The sequence below is a fragment of the Equus caballus genome, chromosome 1, assembly GCF_041296265.1.
Source record: "Equus caballus isolate H_3958 breed thoroughbred chromosome 1, TB-T2T, whole genome shotgun sequence".
NCBI lineage: Eukaryota > Metazoa > Chordata > Mammalia > Perissodactyla > Equidae > Equus > Equus caballus.
Window position 1 is genome coordinate 129113642 of NC_091684.1, and position 18647 is coordinate 129132288.

The following is an 18647-nucleotide window of genomic DNA, read 5'->3' on the forward strand; positions in this document are numbered from 1 at the left end:
TTTTGGTTAAAGCAATATCCAGTGTTTATGTTGTTATGACTTTAAATCTCAACCAATCCATGTAGTAAATGATGATTGCGTCTCATTTCTCTTACAACTTTTTGTATTTTTTCCTGGAATTAATGATTTTCTTTTTTTGTTCGCTTAGTTTTCTATCTCCTTATCAATAATTCATCTCCAGACTCTCCAAAAGAACTAAACTCCTCACAATATAATCAGGCAATCTATCAATTAATACTTTTCCCTTCTCTTGGCAGTGTCCCATCTGGATTTCATTTTCTGCTCCATTTGATACTGATTGCACTATGGCTTGCAGGGCCATTGTCCTAGAAGAGTCTCTTTGTTATCTCCTGTGTTAGAGACTTTATTTCCTGGATTCCATGATTTTCTATTCTCCATTTGCTTCTTGTTTTATAGAGCATATCCTCCAGTAGCTTCCTGAGAAAGGGTGCCTGGGAAGTAAGTTTTTGAGACCTTGCATGATTAATTGATAGTTTGCCTGTGTACAAATTTCTAGGTTGGAAATTACTTTCACTTGGAATTTTGAAGGCCTTATTTCATGGCCTTCTAGCTTCTCACACTTCTCTTCAGAAATCTCAGGCTATCCTGATTCCTAGTCTTTGTTTCTGATTGCCTTTTTCCTATGTAGATATTTAGTTTCAGCTTTCTCTATTCTGCTCAGTCCATTACCAGTCATCTGTGCAGTGTTTTCCAAAATTTTGTTGGTTTTGCTTCTCCCTTTCTCTGTTCCTGTGGGTTTCTAACTTTTATTTCTTTACTATTAGCTTAGTGGGTTTCAGGAGCGAGTAGAGATATTGGTGGTGTTTATTTTACTAGAAATAGATGCAGTGCTTTTTGTGAAGATACTTTTAACAAAAAATATTCCTGAGAGTGTTTTTCCAGAATAATTAACCAAATACAAACTTTAATTTTGTGTATTTGCTTCTGTGATAATATTTTCTTTCTCATTATTTCCAAGTGTTCTATTAAAAAAATTTTCCTGCTGTAATTTCTCTTGATTTTTGGGACTTGATTATGTTTCTGATTGAGCTAAGAGTGGAAAATAATATGTAAGTTACCTACTATTTGTCATGATATGTTTGAGAGTTTTACATGTACTAGATGGAAGATGAGGTAAGATACTCTTCACGTCTCTGTTAGGTAGCTGGCATTCCTATTTTAAGAGAGAAAAGGCATCATCTTCAGTCACTTTGCAAAGAACATACCTGTAGTGAACAGCACATACAGACTTTGAATCTAGTATTTCTGGTTATGTAGTTCTTTATCCTCTTTACTTACAACTTTGTTAATCTTTAATTTGTGTGTTAAAATTTTCAAGTGTAAAAGTAGGGAGAGAATAGTATAATAACCTACCATATGTTTGTCAGCCAATTATCAACATTTTGCCAGTCTTCTTTCTTTCTTTTTTTTTTTGGGCTGAGGAAGATGGGCCATGAGCTAACATCTGTTGCCAATCTTCCTCTTTTTGCTTGAGGAAGATTGTCACTGAGCTAACATCTGTGCCAGTCTTCCTCTATTTTGTATGTGGAATGCTGCCACAGCATTGCTTGATGAGCACTGTGTATGTCTGCGCCTGGGATCCAAACCTGCAAACCCTGGACTGTGGAAGCAGAGCACACAAACTTAACCACTATGCCACCAGGCTGGCCCCACCAGGCTTTTGTTTCAAATATTCCACTTTTTTTTTAGCCTGTAAATATGCTGCAGTATGCGTCTTTGATGTGGGAAAGGACTTGAAAGAAAAAAACCATAATCTCAATGCCTTTATTATGTCTAATAAAATTAATAGTAATTCCTTAATATGACCCAAAACCCAGTCCATATTCAGTTTTGTCTGGTTGTCTCAAAAATATATTTCTACAGTTGGTTTGTTCACATAATATCCAAACAGGATCCGCACATAGCATTCGGATGTTATATATCTTAAGTCTCTTTCAAGAATGTGTAATATCTCTCCTCTCTCTTTTCTTCATGGCACTTTTGTATTGAAGAAACCGGGTTCTTTATTCTGCATAATGTACCACATTGTCCATTTGGCCGATTGCTTCTTCATGATTTCATTTTACTGTTGCACTAGCCCCCATATTTCCTGTTAACTGGAAGTTGCGGCTAGACATTTGATTAGATTCAGGTTTATTTATGTGTGTATGTATTTTTTCAAGGACACTTTGTAGTTGGTTGCTTGTATTTCCTGTTTCATCAGTAGGCAAATAATGTCCATCATGTCCCACTTTTGGTGATGCTAAGTGGGTATAGTTGTTATCTGCTTGATCCATCTGTTACAAGTTCCCTATTCACATCACCTAATGATTTTAGTATCCACTTATGATCATTGTCTAGATCCATTATTTCAGTAGGTGTACTTTGGTGATTTTTCTAATTATATCATTCCTTCTGTGTTTATTAGCTGTAATTCTTCTTTAATGAGGAACTTTCGCTTCTTAACTAATTGGTTACTTGAAATCAGGAAATCCTTAATGATTGATTTTTTTTTTTCCCTCTTTATTTGTCAGTTTTCAGGGTAATGAGTTGCTCTAGCACCTCCCATTGGCGATCGGTGAAGGGTTTTTTTTTAAAGAGTCATTATGAGCTAAGGGCTATTTCTGTGTTTGATATGTTTCAGTGAATTACAGTCATTATTCATTTTGATGCTCAGATTGATCCATTAGTGTGCCCATTAGTCTTTGATAATTTTTTTGGTTTCTGACGCAAGGTGTGCCAGGCTCATTTTGTACATATCCTTTCCTAAACATGGAACCAGCCATTTCTCCAAGGAACTCTGTTTTTTTTAAAATGAGAAATAGTATTTGGAAACAACAAACTGAGTTGTTAGGGGTTCATTGCTATTGGATTATCATTGTTTTAGGCATTCTCACTGAACAGAGCTAGGAAATACATATTTTTAAGATAGATAAAAATAAATCATGAGTTTGTACCCATGATTCCAACTGAAATGTGGTTTTTTTTTTTTAATTTAGCTACTCTGATTTATACTTGTACATTATTACTATGGAAAATCTTGGTTTCCAATCATAGTAACAACAGTTACTTTTTCCATTCTTCTTCTTATATATATGACACTTTCAAAGTTAGAATATCAGTATTAATGCCTAAATGTGATATGTTTTCTTTGTGGATCTTTTGTCCTTAGTATATATCCAACTAAGGCGTACCACCAAAATACAGTGTGGAATATATACTAAGATTTTCAGTTTATCCTTCAATATTCTTTCTGGGGGAAAATGTATATATTAATTATTAATATATAATATTTTAATTATATATTTAATATTTATTAATATTTAAATTATATTTAATATATAGTATGTATTATACATTTTTTTACTCCATTTTTTACTGCAAAGGTAGTATACTATGAACATTATGTTGCACTGCATTTTTCTCTTAATGATATATTCTGGAGATCAGCTTTTAGAGATCTTCATTCCTTTAAGCAGCTGCATAGTATGGATTGTGTAGATTACCTTTTTTTTTTTTAAAGATTGGCCCTGGGCTAACATCTGTGCTAATCTTCTTTTTTTTTTTCCCTGCTTCTTCTCCCCAAAGCCCCCCAGTACATAGTTGTGTATTCTAGTTGTAGGTCTTTATGTTTGTGCTATGTGGGACGCCACCTCAGCATGGCCTGATGAGTGGTGCCGTGTCTGTGCCCTGAATCTGAACCGCCGAAACCCTGGGCTGCGGAAGCCGAGCATGCAAACTCAAGCCCTTGGCCGTGGGGCTGGCCTCCTGGATTACCATGATTTATTCAACCAGTCCCATACTGATTCAGTCTTCCCTTTAAGTCCTAAGGAAACACTTGTATGTAGCAAAATCTGGTGTGGCAATTTAATATGATTGAAAATTTTTAAATGTTAAAATCGATTTCTCTATAGTTTTCTTAAACTAATAATAATCGAGTGAATGACGGTTTTCATGAAATGAATTTTACTCACCTAAACACCCTGATTTACTTTCAAACCTCAACCATTTTTGATGGAAATCTTTTAAATTTATTTTAAACTTTTACACAGTTCAACTATTTTTTGTGATAAAAGAAATAGATGTCTTCATTATTGTATTTAATTCTGATTTTCTGTGCTTTGCAAGTTTTCTCTGTCTTCTCTGAATATTAAGTATTTTGTCAGTCTCATATGCCCAAATCAGTACAGCTCTTGGTGAAGATTTTCTCTCTCCTTTTTCAGGGCCTTGGCTTAAATATAGAAAAGTCAAATTTGTACAAGGCCTAGTGTTAACATGAATGATACTTTACTCTGTGTTTACTAGACTGAAAATTTTTTTTAATTGAGAAAACAATGCTTCTGTCTTATCTGACTTTACACTATTGTAATTTTTACAATATAGAGTGGATTATTCTATTATTAATAGTAATATTTTCTCTTGTATCAGATGTTCTGCCTTACTCAATACGGGTCCTGTTGGAAGCTGCTGTGAGAAATTGTGATGGCTTTTTAATGACAAAGGAACAGGTTATGAACATTTTAGACTGGAAAACCAAACAAAGCAATGTCGAAGTGCCCTTTTTCCCTGCCCGTGTTCTTCTTCAAGATTTTACGTGAGTGATGGGTTTATTTTTTTATGAGTGAATTTTCAGCGTTCCCTTTTTAAAATTCAGACTCCCCGATGGTTGACTCTGTTGTTTTTTAATTTTGAAGATTAGTTTATAAATTTTAGAAAATAGCCCTTTCAGAACCAAAGCAATTTGTTAAAAATTAGACCCTTGTTTGTTGTACCATTTATTCAAAAACTTGTTTGTTGTATTATTTATTCAAAAAATGTTTGTTGTTGTACTTTTTCTTTTTTTTTTTTTTGAGGAAGGTTAGCCCTGAGCTAACATCTGCTGCTAGTCCTCCTCTTTTCGCTGAGGAAGACTGGCCATGAGCTAACATCTGTGCCCATCTTCCTGTGCTTTATACGTGGGACGCCTACCACAGCATGGCTTGTCAAGTGGTGCCATGTCCGCACTGGGGATCTGAACCAGTGAACCCTGGGCCGCCGAAGCAGAACGTGTGCACTTAACTGCTGTGCCACTGGGCCAGCCCCAAAAACTACTTTTTCTTAACTGCCTATTTGTCATCTCCACCTAGCTCTAATAGGTTTTTCAAACTGGACATATCCAAAACTTGATTGCCCAGCCCGCCTCACCTATTCCTTTTCAAGTCTTTTTCCATCATAGTAGATGGCAGTATAGTCTCCCGTTTGTTTAGGGCAAAAATCTAGGTGTTAACCTTGATTCCTCTCTTTCCTTTACACATAATCCGGTCTATCAGCAAGGTCTGTGAGCTTTACCTTTGAATATATCTTGAGTCCAAATACTTTTTATCATCCCTTACTACTATCATCCTGGTTCTAGACCCATTCTCTCTTACCGGGGCTACAACTATAATAGTCTCTTAATTGGTATCCCTGCTTCCACACTTGCAGTTTGTAGTCTTTTCACATAGATGAAGTAACTTGGTTAAAAAAATGTTAATCAAAGTTATATCATTTCCCCATATACCAGTTGGCTTTCATGACACTTAGAATGAAATCCAAATGCTTTACCATAGCCTGAAAGACTTTGCTTTATCTGGGCATCCAGGGATTATTTATTGGAAGAGTTAATCTTTAGCTCAGTTTTGAAAGAGGCATAAGTGTTAGCTAGACAAATAAGAACATCTTCACCCACCTATCCAAATCTTTTTTGTATGTCACTGCTTTATGTACCCTATATATGCTGCTCTTATAGTACTTATGGTAATATGCTGTGATTGCTCCTTTATCTCCTACAAATTCCTTGAGAGCAGAAACTGTCTCTTTGGCCTTGTGCCGTTGGTGTCTAGCACATTGAAGGCATTTGGTAAATGCTTGTTATACAGTTGGCTGGAGATAGCTATCTATCCATCTATCTATCTATTTATATAGATATATACGTAATATATATCTATATAAATAGATACATATATCTAAATATATATGTCTAAAATATATTTATATATCTATTTATATATATTTAGTTGGCTGGAGATATCGATCCATCTATCTATTTATATAGATATATTTATATAAATATATCTATATAATAATATAAATTTATAAATAATAGGGGCTGGCTCCGTGGCCGAGTGGTTGAGTTCGGACACTCCGCTGTGGCAGCCCAGGGTTTGGATCCTGGGTGTGGACATGGCACCGCTCGTCAGGCCACATTGAGGTGGGCTCCCACATCCCACAACTAGAAGGATGTGCAACTAAGATATACAACTGTGTACAGGGTGGGTTTGGGGAGATCAAGCAGAAAAAAAAAAAAAGATTGGCAACAGTTGTTAGCTCAGGTGCCAATCTTTAAAAAAAAAAATTTATAAATAATAAAATTTATATTTATATGTAAAATATAAATATATATAAATAAATATAAATATATCTATTTTTATATATATTTAGTAGCAGGAAGGCACTGGGAGGGAAGGGGCTAGAGCTAGAGAAAAGGGAGACAGGGTATCATAAATTTGAAGGCAGGAGAAAGAATTCCATAGGCAGTTCCCTTGAAGTTATGTTATACCTCTAAAAATGATCTTTTGTGTTATTTTTGGCACATCTACCCCTGAGCACTCAAGTTCTCAAATGATATTTAATATTAATTTTCATTAAACCAGGATACATCTAACTTTGGATAACCAAGTGCATTGTCAAACATGAATACAAACTAAAAAGAGATATTTTTAAAATACAAAAATCGTTGGTGAATACGATGTAGTCTTCAGAAAAAAAATATGAATAAACGCATATTAGTCATTTGAGAGTATATAAGAGAACAGTTAGAACTATAATTTGATCATTTTTTATTTTTTAGTGGAATACCGGCAATGGTGGATTTTGCTGCTATGAGGGAGGCAGTGAAAACTCTTGGAGGGGATCCTAAGAAAGTCCATCCTGCCTGTCCTACAGATCTCACGGTTGACCATTCGTTACAAATTGACTTCAATAAATGGTACTTTAATATAGATATTTATGAAGATGACCATGCAAGTTAACTGACAGCCAACTCACTGGAAGTGTATGATACAGAAGAAAGAGAGCAGAGACAGTTTATGTCAGAGTAAAGCATACTAAATATATATACTATATAAAAAGAAAAACTGATAAAAAGTTCATTTGTATGTTTCTGCTGCCATTTCTGATAGAAATGTATAAGCCTAAAACCTGTATTTTGGAGTTAATATCTGAATTCAGTCTTCATTTATTTCCTTTTTGTTTTTTATCATGAGTTAAAAACAGAGGGAATATAAAGAGAATATAAAGACGTGAGCCACAAATGTCTTTAATTAATTGGTGAATGAAAACACTGAATTTCCTAAAGGTGTATTTTCCTTACACTGAAATAAATTTCTTAAAAGGTCCCTTTGACCAATGTCAAACTAGAGACGTCATGATTTTGTTGTCATGCACCAGCTTTATTTTACATTTGCTGGAGTAGTGGTACAGTCACGTAACACATAACAATGTTTTTGGTCAGTGACAGACCGCATATATCATGGTGGTCCCATTAGGTTAAATATAACCTAGTTGTGTGGTAAGCTATACTATCTAGGTTTGTGCAAGTATACTCTATGATGTTTGCACAATGATGAAATCGCCTAATGACACATTTCTCTGAACGTATCCTCCCATTGTTAAGTGACGCGTGACTGTATTAGATCCCATGAGAGCTTTTGCCCTCCAGATTAAAACTATGGCTCTGAGCTTCTTTTAGATTGTTAGATGAAAAAAAATCTATTTTGGTACTTGATAAAAGTTATTTAAATTGTTATAAAGTGTATAAAAATGATTTTATTGGGCACTTAGAATTATGTTTTCATCTCTATAAATTTCAATTACCTGTTTCAGTTTTTTAGGTAATCTGAAATTTGCTTTTGAAATCTGAGTTAAATTATATATTAACCTTCAAATAACAGTTACTTCCAGATATTATTACTAGTGTGCGTTTTTTGAAGAGCTAAATTTCTGTCACTTTTAAATGGTTTTATTTTGTTTCCTTTCTTGGAATGATAGTGCAATACAGAATGCTCCAAATCCTGGAGGTGGTGACTTGCAGAAAGCAGGAAAGCTCTCTCCACTTAAAGCGCAGCCTAGAAAGCTTCCCTGCAGAGGCCAGACTGCCTGCCGAGGATCGTGTGATTCTGGAGAACTAAGCCGAAACTCAGGAAAATTTTCTTCGCAGATTGAGAATACGCCCATTCTGTGTCCTTTTCATTTGCAACCAGTGCCTGAGTATGAGATTTTTTAAAAAAATATTTATTAATGCCAGATTATTTTTCAGTTAAGGACGTCATATTTATTCTCCTTACCCTCCTGATTCCTATTATATTGCCTTCCTACTTACTATGCTAGATTACATTTGTATGTGTATTTCCTATTGTTAAGTAAAGTACAAGTAAAACAAAGTTAAGTAAAATACTAGTCTCGAAATATCATTATTTATTTCTGTTCCTTAGGAAGAAAACCTTAAGATATTTCTGTAAATGTATTTAATTTTTTTAACTAATGTGGCAGGAAAATGGGATCTCATCTTGAACTGTGAATTTTTTACTTTAGGGAATTTGTGCCATTCACATGTTCATTATTCATTCATATTTATTTTGTGAATTCCCTATTTATATTTTTAGCTTTTTTCCCCCTATGAGGAGATTTCTTACTTTTTCTTATTGCATTAAGAACTGTATATTACATATGTCACAAACTTAATGAGCCCTCTTAGATAAGTGATTGCCTGTATGGTAGTAGTAAACCTGCCTAGAAAAGATCCTATTTTTGGGAGTTGGTTCAATCTCCTAATAGATAATTTTTCAAAATAAGAAAATTCTATGACTTGAATTTTTATATGGTATAAAGTTTCCTAAGTCTTATTATTTTTAAGAGAGCTATATTGTTTATCCCATTGTTAATAAGCTGTAAAAAAAATTCTTTTTAATTTAGTAAAAAATGGCTTAAACTTTTTAAAGTTTAAAAAAATTTAACACATTTAAGATTATTAGAATATCTAAAAATAATATCCACACGTCATCCCAAGTGCCAGATAAAACATTAATTCATTTGTCCCCAAACTGAATCTTTCAAGTTCTGTCTAGTTCTAAAGTTTTTGGCTCAATATTTCTATAAAGCCTCAGGTTGTAGTGGCTTCATGTGTTTCAATTTAGTATAGTCCGTTGGTTCTTTGCCATCAAACTATGACAGTTTTAGGGCTGGCCCAGTGTCCTACTGGTGAAGTTTGCGCACTCTGCTTCAGTGGCTTGGGGTTCATGGTTTTGGATCCCAGGTGTGGACCTTCAGTAGTCATCAAGCCATTCTGTGGTGGCATCCCACATACAAAATAGAGGAAGATTGTCACAGATGTTAGCTCAGGGCCAGTCGTCCTCGCCAAAATAATATATATATATGACAATTTCATGTGATCACTCTTATCCCTGCTACCTAGTTGTCCTGATTGTTAGGGGCATCCTGACTTTTGAGATTAACATCTCTACTTATACAGAAATTAATTTCCTGAAAAGGAGGATTTATTAATTAAAAAATTATTGATTTTCTTGGTTGTCTTTTTACAACTGGCAGAGTATGAAGTGCTAAGATGATACATTTTTATTTCTAAAAATTCAATCTGATGTAACATTTCCATTCAATTTTGACTCTAAATTACAAAATATTAATATGGGTTATATTGTCCCTGGCTGTATGAAAATAATAACTCTCTTTTGTGTGATTCACTGCATCAATGGAGTATTAATTATAGACTCAAACAAGAAACTGAGGAGTAGAAAGTTGAGAGCATACGTTTGGCACTTAAAATCACTGCCTAATTTGAGGTTGGGTTATGAGCTAATAAATGGCACTTTGTAGCCATATGTGCTATGGAAAGGTGAAATAATTGGAGCGGCTCTAGAAAGTTGTGTTCCCTGCGGTCCTGAGAAACATCTCATTAAGATATGCTATGGTTTCAAATGATCGCTCAGCATTGAATTGTTAGAGTAATCTTTGTTTAAAAAATATATATATAGTTAAACAACAGTAATTATTGTGGACCCTGGAGAACATGTATAATTTGTTATATTGTTGTTCTAGTCAGCACTTAATCACCAGCTGACAGGTGACATAAACAACTTAAAGCTATTAGAAAGAATTTTTTTTAAATATCCATTAGATAAAAATAGCTTCCTGAAAATGGTACTATGTTTACTGCTTAGAGGTGAATTGTTTTTATCTCTTTGTTTAAATAATGCATGTCAAATATGTTTATAATCCCTATAAAGTAAACTGCTACTTATACATAAAATAGAACCTTCCATTTTGGGTGAGATAAATACAAGATTTTTTCCCGAAGCTCTTTTTAAACTATAAAATGATGTTGAACTGTTTTTGTCATTGCTACATATTGATAATCAACTTCCATCTCCTAGTTTAACTGGCACAAGAGCCAAGTGGGTGGAAATGTACATACTTATTGTTGAACGAGCTGCTACCTTCCTTTTTCTTTGCAGTGGAAAATCCAACAAAGCTTACCATGTTATTTTTCATATGATTTTAGCCAAATCTCACAGTCATGGATGTCAAGTACAGTTTGGGACATGGGTGTGGACGTGGCTTTAATATACCCAGTAAAATAATAAGTCCTTGCAATAGCTTTCTAGTGTATAACTTAAAGAGGAACTTCCTTGTTGAAAAGAAAATAACTGATTGTGAGAAGTCTAGTAAATTCCTGTTCCAAGAATTGTAAAAATATGTTTGTATGTATGTGTGTACGAGTGAAGACTTAGAAACAAGGCAAGTCTGTAATACATACATTTAATGCCAACTCTTCTTCCTTTTAGGCCTGAAACAGTGTTAAAAAATCAAGAAGTAGAATTTGGCAGAAATCGAGAGAGGCTTCAATTTTTCAAGGTATGAATGATTTGCGGGAAATTTTTATGTTGAAATTTATAAAGTATTGATAGGTACAATTTTTATATCTTTAGACTAATAGTTTTAAAATACTTCATAGCAGTAGAATCTTTTTTTGTTCCTTCAGATAAAATGTTATCAGAGAGGCTGGCCTGGTTGCATAGTGGTTAAGTTCACACGCTCCGCTTTTGTGGCCCAGGGTTTGCAAGTTCAGATCCCAGGCATGGGCCTACACACTGCTCATGAAGCCATGCTGTAGTGGTGTCCCACATCCCAAGTAAAGGAAGATTGGCAGGGATGTTAGCTTAGGACAACCTTCCTCAAGCAAAAGGGAGGAGACTGGTAGCTGATGTTAGTTCAAGGCCAGTCTTCCTCACAAAAAAAACCAACGAGTGATTAACTCTTTTTTAAAAAAAAAATCTTGGGGCTGGCCCCGTGGCCGAGTGGTTAAGTTCGCGCGCTCCGCTGCAGGCGGCCCAGTGTTTCGTTGGTTCGAATCCTGGGCGCGGACATGGCACTGCTCGTCAGACCACGCTGAGGCAGCGTCCCACATACCACAACTAGAAGAACACACAACGAAGAATATACAACTATGTACCGGGGGGCTTTGGGGAGAAAAAGGAAATAATAAAATCTTTAAAAAAAAAAAAAAAAAATCTTACTGGAAACCCCAGTGTATAAAAAAAGATAAAAACAGTGGCTTTAGTTCAAGTGAGCTTGGACGGCCTTATACTTGAGAACTGCTGGAACATAGTTGATAACTACTGTTTATCTGGACTATTGGAACATTTTCCTTTGACTTAATTTTGTTTTAATAATCTGAAAAATGGGTATGTTTAGGTTTAGTATCTACATATTTGTTTTTAAGTATATGCTATAAACTGTGACCATATTGAACATTGGTAAAATATTTTTAGTGTCAATATTTACTTATATCTTTATTGTGAGCACAAATTCATGTAATGTACTAACACTTGGATTTCTTAAATTTAAACAAAATATAGTGGAGTTCAAGAGTTTTTAAGAATGTGGCTGTAATCCCTCCTGGAACTGGAATGGCTCATCAAGTAAACTTAGAATATTTGTCGAGAGTGGTTTTTGAAGAAAAGAACCTCCTCTTCCCAGACAGTGTCGTTGGCACAGATTCTCATATAACCATGGTGAATGGTTTGGGGATTCTGGGGTGGGGTAAGTAAATGACTAAATATATTTAGTTCTTTTGGGGAGAAGATGTCAGGAACACTATAAAAGAACATAAATAACAGGTTTTTTAGCCTCTGAGGGTGTTTTTTCATCGATACTAGTAGCAATAAAAGTAAATCGTAATTCAAGTATTTGTGGACAGTGTCATATAAGACAGAATTTATGAGAAGAAATTTGCACCATACCTTGCACAGTACTACCATTTGTGGAGTGATTAGAGTGATGATGATGATGTTTCTGAAGGTGTTGTGGTTACTCCCTTGTTTAAACTCCTTCAGTATCTTCTCCTGACTTCTCCAAATTTCTTTGCATTTTTAAAAATTTTATTTTATTGACGTCATAACAGTTTATGACATTGTGAAATTTCAGTTGTACATTATTATTTATCAGTCACCATATGTATGTGCCCCTTTACCCCTTATGCCCACGCCCAAATCCCCTTTCCCTCTGGTTACTACTAATGTGTTCTCTTTGTCCATGTGTTTATCTTCCATATATGAGTGAAATCATACAGTGTTTGTCTTTCTCTGTCTGGCTTATTTCGCTTAACATAACACCCTCAGGGTCCATCCATGTTGTTACAAGTGGGACAATTTTGTGTTTTATGGCTATTATTCCATTGTGTGTGTATATATATATATATATATATATATATACATCACATCTTCTTTATCCATTCATCAGTTGTTGGGCACTTGGGTTGCTTCCATGTCTTGGCTTTTGTGAATAATGTTGCAGTGAACATAGGGGTGCATAAGTCTCTTTGAATTGTTGATTTCAAGTACTTTGGATAGCTAACCAGTGGTGGGATGGCTGAATTGTATGGTATTTTCTATTTTTAATTTTTTGACAAATCTTCATAGTGTTTTCTTTGGTGGCTGCACCAGTTTGCATTCCCACCAGCAGTGTATGAAGGTTCCCTTTTCCCTGGATTCTCTCCAACGTTTGTTATTTTTTGTCTGGTGATTATAGCTGTTCTAACAGATGTAAGGTGATATCTTAGTGTAGTTTTGATTTGTGTTTTCCTGATGATTAGTGATGTTGAACATCTTTTCATGTGCCTCTTGGCCATCTGTATATCTTCTTTGGAAAAATGTCTGTTCATATCCTCTGTCCATTTTTTGATTGGATTATTTGCTTTTTTGTTGTTGAGTTATGTGAGTTCTTTATATATTTTGGAGATTAACCCCTTGTTGGATATATGATTTGCAAATATTTTCTCCCCATTGGTGGGTTGTATTTTTGTTTTGTTCATGGTTTCCTGTCCCTTGCAGAAGCTCTTTAGTCCAATATAGTCCCATTTGTTTATTTTTTCTTTTGTTTCCCTTGCCTGAGTAGACATAGTATTTGAAAAGGTCCTTCTAAGACCGATGTCAAAGAGTGTACTGCCTATATTTTCTTCTAGGAGTTTTATGGTTTCACATCTTACCTTCAAGTCTTTAATCCATTTTGAGTTAATTTTTGTATATGGTGAAAGATAATGGTCTACTTTCATTCTTTTGCATGTGGCTGTCAGTTTTCCCAACACCATTTATTGAAGAGACTTTCCTTTCTCTATTGTGTGTTCTTGGTTCCTTTGTCAAAGATTAGCTGTCCATAGATGTGTGGTTTTATTTCTGGGCTTTCAATTCTGTTTCATTGATCTGTGTGTCTCTTTTTGTACCAGTACCATCTTGTTTTGATTTCTATAACTTTGTAGTATATTTTGAAGTCAGGGATTTTTATGCCTCCAGCTTTGTTCTTTTTCCTCAGGATTGCTTTAGCAATTTGGGGTCTTTTGTTGCCCCATATGAATTTTAGGATTCTTTGTTCTATTTCCATGAAGAATGTCATTGGGATTCTGTTTGGGATTGCATTGAATCTGTAGATTGCTTTAGGTAGTTATGTACATTTTAACTATGTTTATTCTCCCAGTCCATGTGCATGGAGTATCATTCCATTTCTTTATGTCATCATTGATTTCTTTCAATAATGTCTTGTAGTTTTAAGTGTTATATGTCTTTCACCTCTGGTTAAATTTATTTCTGGATATTTTATTCTTTTTGTTGCAGTTGTAAATGGGATTGTTTTCTTGAGTTCTCTTTCTGTTAGTTTGTTATTAGAGTATAGAAATGCAACTGATTTTTTGAGTTGATTTTGTACCCCACAACTTTGCTGTAGTTATTGATTATTTCTGATAATTTTCCAGTGGATTCTTTAGGGTTTTCTCTATATAAAATCATGTCACCTGCAAACAGCGAGAGTTTCACTTCTTCAATGCCTAATGCATTCCTTTTATTTGTTTTTGTTGCCTAATTGCTCTGTCCAAAACCTCCAGTACTACGTTGAATAAGAGTGGCAAGAGTGGGCACCCTGGTCTTATTCTTTTTCTCGGAGGGATGGCTCTCAGTATTTTCCTGTCAAGTATGATGTTGACTGTGGGTTTGTCATATATGGCCTTTATTATGTTGCAATACTTTCCTTCTATACCAATTTTATTGAGGTTTTTTTTTTTTATCATAAATGCATGTTGGATCTTGTCAAGTGCTTTCTCTCCGTTTATTGAGATGACCATGTGGTTTTTATTCCTCATTTTGTTAACGTGGTATATCATGTTGATTGATTTGCAGGTGTTGAACCATCTCTTCGTCCCTGGTATAAATCCCACTTGATCATGGTGTATGATTGATCCTTTTAATGTATTACTGTATTTCGTTTGCCAATATTTTGAGGATTTTTGCATCTATGCTCATCAGCAATATTGGCCTATAATTTTCCTTCTTTGTGTTGTTCTGGCCTGGCTTTGGGATCAGGGTAATGTTAAGCCTTGTAAAACGTGTTAGGAAGTGCTCTGTCATCTTCACTTTTTTGGAATAGTTTGAGAAGGATAGGTATTAAATCTTTATGTTCTATAAAGATCTTATGTTTTTGATATCTTAGGTTTTTTATTACTGTTTCAATCTTTTGTGATTGACCTCTTCAGATTCTCTATTCCTTCTTGTTTCAGTTTTGGGAGGTTGTGTGAGTCTAAGAATTTATCCACTTCTTCTAGATTGTCCATTTTGTTGGCATATAGCTTTTCGTACTATTCTCATAATCTTTTGTGTTTCTGTGGTATCTGTTGTTATTTCTCCTTTCATTTCTAATTTTGTTTATTTGAACCTTCTCTCCTTTTTTCTTAGTGAGTCTGGCTAAGGGTTTGTGGGTTTTATTTATCTTCTCAAAGAACCAACTCTTAGTTTCATTGACTCTTTCTACTGTTTGTTTCAATTTCATTTATTTCTGCTCCAATTTTTATTATTTCCTTCTTTCTGCTGATTTTGGGCTTTGTTTTTCTCTTTCTAGTTCTGTTAGGTCTAGTTTAAGATTGCTTATTTGAGACTTTTCTTGTTTGTTAAGATGGACCCATATTACTGAATTTCCCTCTTGGGACCACTTCTGCTGCATCCCATGTGAGTTGGTATGGTGTATTTTCATTTCCATTTGTCACCAGATATTTTTTGATTTCTCCTTTAATTTCTTCAATGATCCCTTGGTTGTTCATTAGCGTGTTGTTTAGTCTCCACATATTTGTGACTTGCCCAGCTTTTTTCTTATAGTTGATTTCTAGTTTTATAGCATTATGGTTGGAAAAGATGCTTGATATGATTTCAGTCTTCTTAAATTTATTGAAACTTGCCTTGTTTCTGAATATATGGTCTGTCTTGAGAATGTTCTATGTGCACTTGAGAAGAATGTGTACTCTGGTGCTTTTAGATGGAATGTTCTACATATATGTAAAGTCCGTCTGGTCTAGTTTTTCATTTAATTCCACTATTTCCTTGTTGACTTTCTGTCTGGATGAGCTAGCTATTGATGTTCGTGGGGTGTCCAGATCACCTACTATTATTGCGTTGCTGTTAATTTCTCCTCTTAGGTCTGTTAATAGTTGCTTTATGTACTTCAGTGCTTCTGTGCTGGGTGCATGTATTATGTCCTCTTGGTGGAGTGTCCTTTTTATCATTATATACTGCCCCTCTTTGTTTCTCATTGCCTTTTTTATCTTGAAGTCTACTTTGTCTGATCTAAGTATGGCAACACCTGTTTTCTTTTGTTTGCCATTAGCTTGGAGTATCATCTTCTATCCCTTCACTCTGAGCCTATGTTTGTCTTTAGAGCTGAGATGTGTTTCCTGGAGGCAGCATATTGTTGGGTCTTGTTTCTTAATCCATCTAGCCACTGTGTCTTTTGATTGGAGAATTCAATCCTTTTACCTTTAGAGTGATTATTCATATACGAGGGCTTAATACTGCCATTTTATCACTTATTTTCCAATTGTTCTGTATTTCCCTTGTTTTTCATCCCATGTATTTCTGACTCCCACTTCAGTTTGGTGGTTCTCTATGATGATTTTCTCAGTTTTCTCTTTATTTAGCACTTGTATCTCTGTTCTGATGTTTTGTTTAGTGGTTACTGTGAGATTTGTGGAAAAGATCTTGTAGATGAGATAGTCCATTTTCTGATAGCCTCTTACTTCCTTAGTCTAAGCAAGTTCCATCCATTTCCTCTTCCTCATCTAAGTTATTGTTGTCACAACTTACTCTATTTTGTGTTTTGAGTTTGTGATTAAAATGAAGTGATTATAGTTATTTTTGATGTTTTCCTTCTCTTTAATGTTATAATTAAGTGTTTGCTAACCTGTTCTGATAGAGAGCTGTAGCTTCCTGATTTTTCCTGTCTCTTTATGTCCTTGCTCAAGATTGGTAAACCTTTCTTTTTTTTAAGAATTTATTTTTTTCCCTTTTCTCCCCAAAGCCCAGCGGTACATAGTTGTGTATTTTTAGTTGTGAGTCCTTCTAGTTGTGGCATGTGGGACACCGCCTTAGCATGGCTTGATGAGCAGTGCTAGGTCTGTGCCCAGGATCTGAACCCTGGGCCGCCAAAGTGGAACACACGGACTTAACCACTCAGCCACGGGGCCAGCCCCTGTATACCTTTTCTTTATCTTTTCAGGTATGAGGGCCTTCTTGATCATTTCCTGTAAACAAGGAGGGTCTTGTGGTGATGAACTCCTTCAGCTTTTGTTTATCTGGGAGAGTTTTTATTTCTCCGTCATATCCAAAGAGTACTTTTGCTGGATAGAGTATTCTTGCCTGAAAGTTTTCATCTTTGAGAATTTTGAATGTATCATTCCACTGTCTCCTAGCCTGTAAGGTGTCTGCTGAGAAATTGCTAAAAGCCTGATAGGGGTCCCTTTGTGGGTTATTTTCTTCTGCCTTGCTGCCCTTAATATTTTTTCTTTGTCATTGACTTTCACCAGTTTTACTAATACATGCCTTGGAGAAGGTCTTTTTATACTGATGTAATTAGGAGTTTTTTTGCTTCGTTTACTAGTAATTCCGGCTCTTGCCCCAGGTTTGAGAAGGTCTCAGCTATTATTTCTTTGAAGAAGCTCTCTGCTCCTTTCTCCCTTTCTTTTCACTCTGGAATACCTAAAATTCTTAGCTACTTTTTCTAATTGTGTCAGATGTTTCTTGGATAATGTTTTCATTTCTTTTTAATCTTAGTTTTCTCTCCTCTTCCTCCTGAAGCATTTCTGTATTTCCATCCTCTAAGTTACTAATTCTGTCCTCTGTAATATCAGCTCTGTTATTTAAGGACTTTAGATTTTTCTTTATCTCACCAATAATATTTGTCATCTCCAACATTTCTGATTGGTTTTTTTAATAGTTTCAATCTCTTATGTGAAGAATTTCCTCTCTTCATTAATTTTATTCCTGGGCTCATTGAACTCTCTTTCTGAGTTTTCTTGTAACTTGTTGAGTTTGTTTATGATAACTATTTTGAAGGCTCTATCATTTAGATTGTACATTTCTGTGACTTCAGGATTGATTTCTGGGTTCCTGTCATTTTCAATCTGGTCTGGAGTGTTAACGTACCTCTTTATACTATACTTGTACCATTGCATAGTGGTAGTATCTGGTCACAGATTCCACCTGCCGCTACTGGAGTGGGGCAGGAGCTTTGTATTCTGAACCCACCACAATCCCTGGCAGCTGTGCTTGTCCATTGGAAGCTATGCCAACAGGACCTGTCTGCATTTGCCTGCTGGCCGTTGCTGCTTTACATATAGAAACGCAGGTGCTCTGGCATGGGTCCTCTGCTTTGGCCGACTGGCCAAGCTTGTGTACCACATAGTGGGGTGCTCTCTTTCACATGCACAATCTCAGGCTACCCCTCTCTGCACTCAACTATTTGCCCTCCTAGGCTGCTTGGCTTGGTGAAGACACCCTGCTCAATTGCTTAGTCTCCTCAGGGTGGAACATTCCTACAGGCTGGAAGGCAACTCCAAGAGCGAAGGCATTCCTACAGAAGGCTGCCCTTTCTCCCTTCTCCTCTCAGAGTTGCACACCACTGGGTAATGTCCTGCCCTAGATCATTGCTCTGTGTGAGGTAGAGGAGATCCCCTTACCTCCTTCCACTGCCTCCCAGGAGGTCCGGCACCTTCACCTTCAGACATTTGGCTGCATGGATCTCTC

At 35.5% G+C, this 18647-nt stretch overlaps 1 protein-coding gene across 1 annotated transcript in view; it reads left to right on the plus strand.

Moving 5' to 3' along the window:
• The window catches only part of IREB2 (iron responsive element binding protein 2), a 57393-nt gene that overhangs the window by 14903 nt on the left and 23843 nt on the right, over positions 1–18647 (plus strand). Inside the window, exons 3-7 of the mRNA XM_001488966.6 lie at positions 4429–4594; positions 6869–7006; positions 8068–8286; positions 10878–10947; positions 11952–12135. Of these exons, the coding sequence (XP_001489016.1) occupies positions 4429–4594; positions 6869–7006; positions 8068–8286; positions 10878–10947; positions 11952–12135 (777 nt within the window). The remainder of the gene's footprint in view (positions 1–4428; positions 4595–6868; positions 7007–8067; positions 8287–10877; positions 10948–11951; positions 12136–18647) is intronic.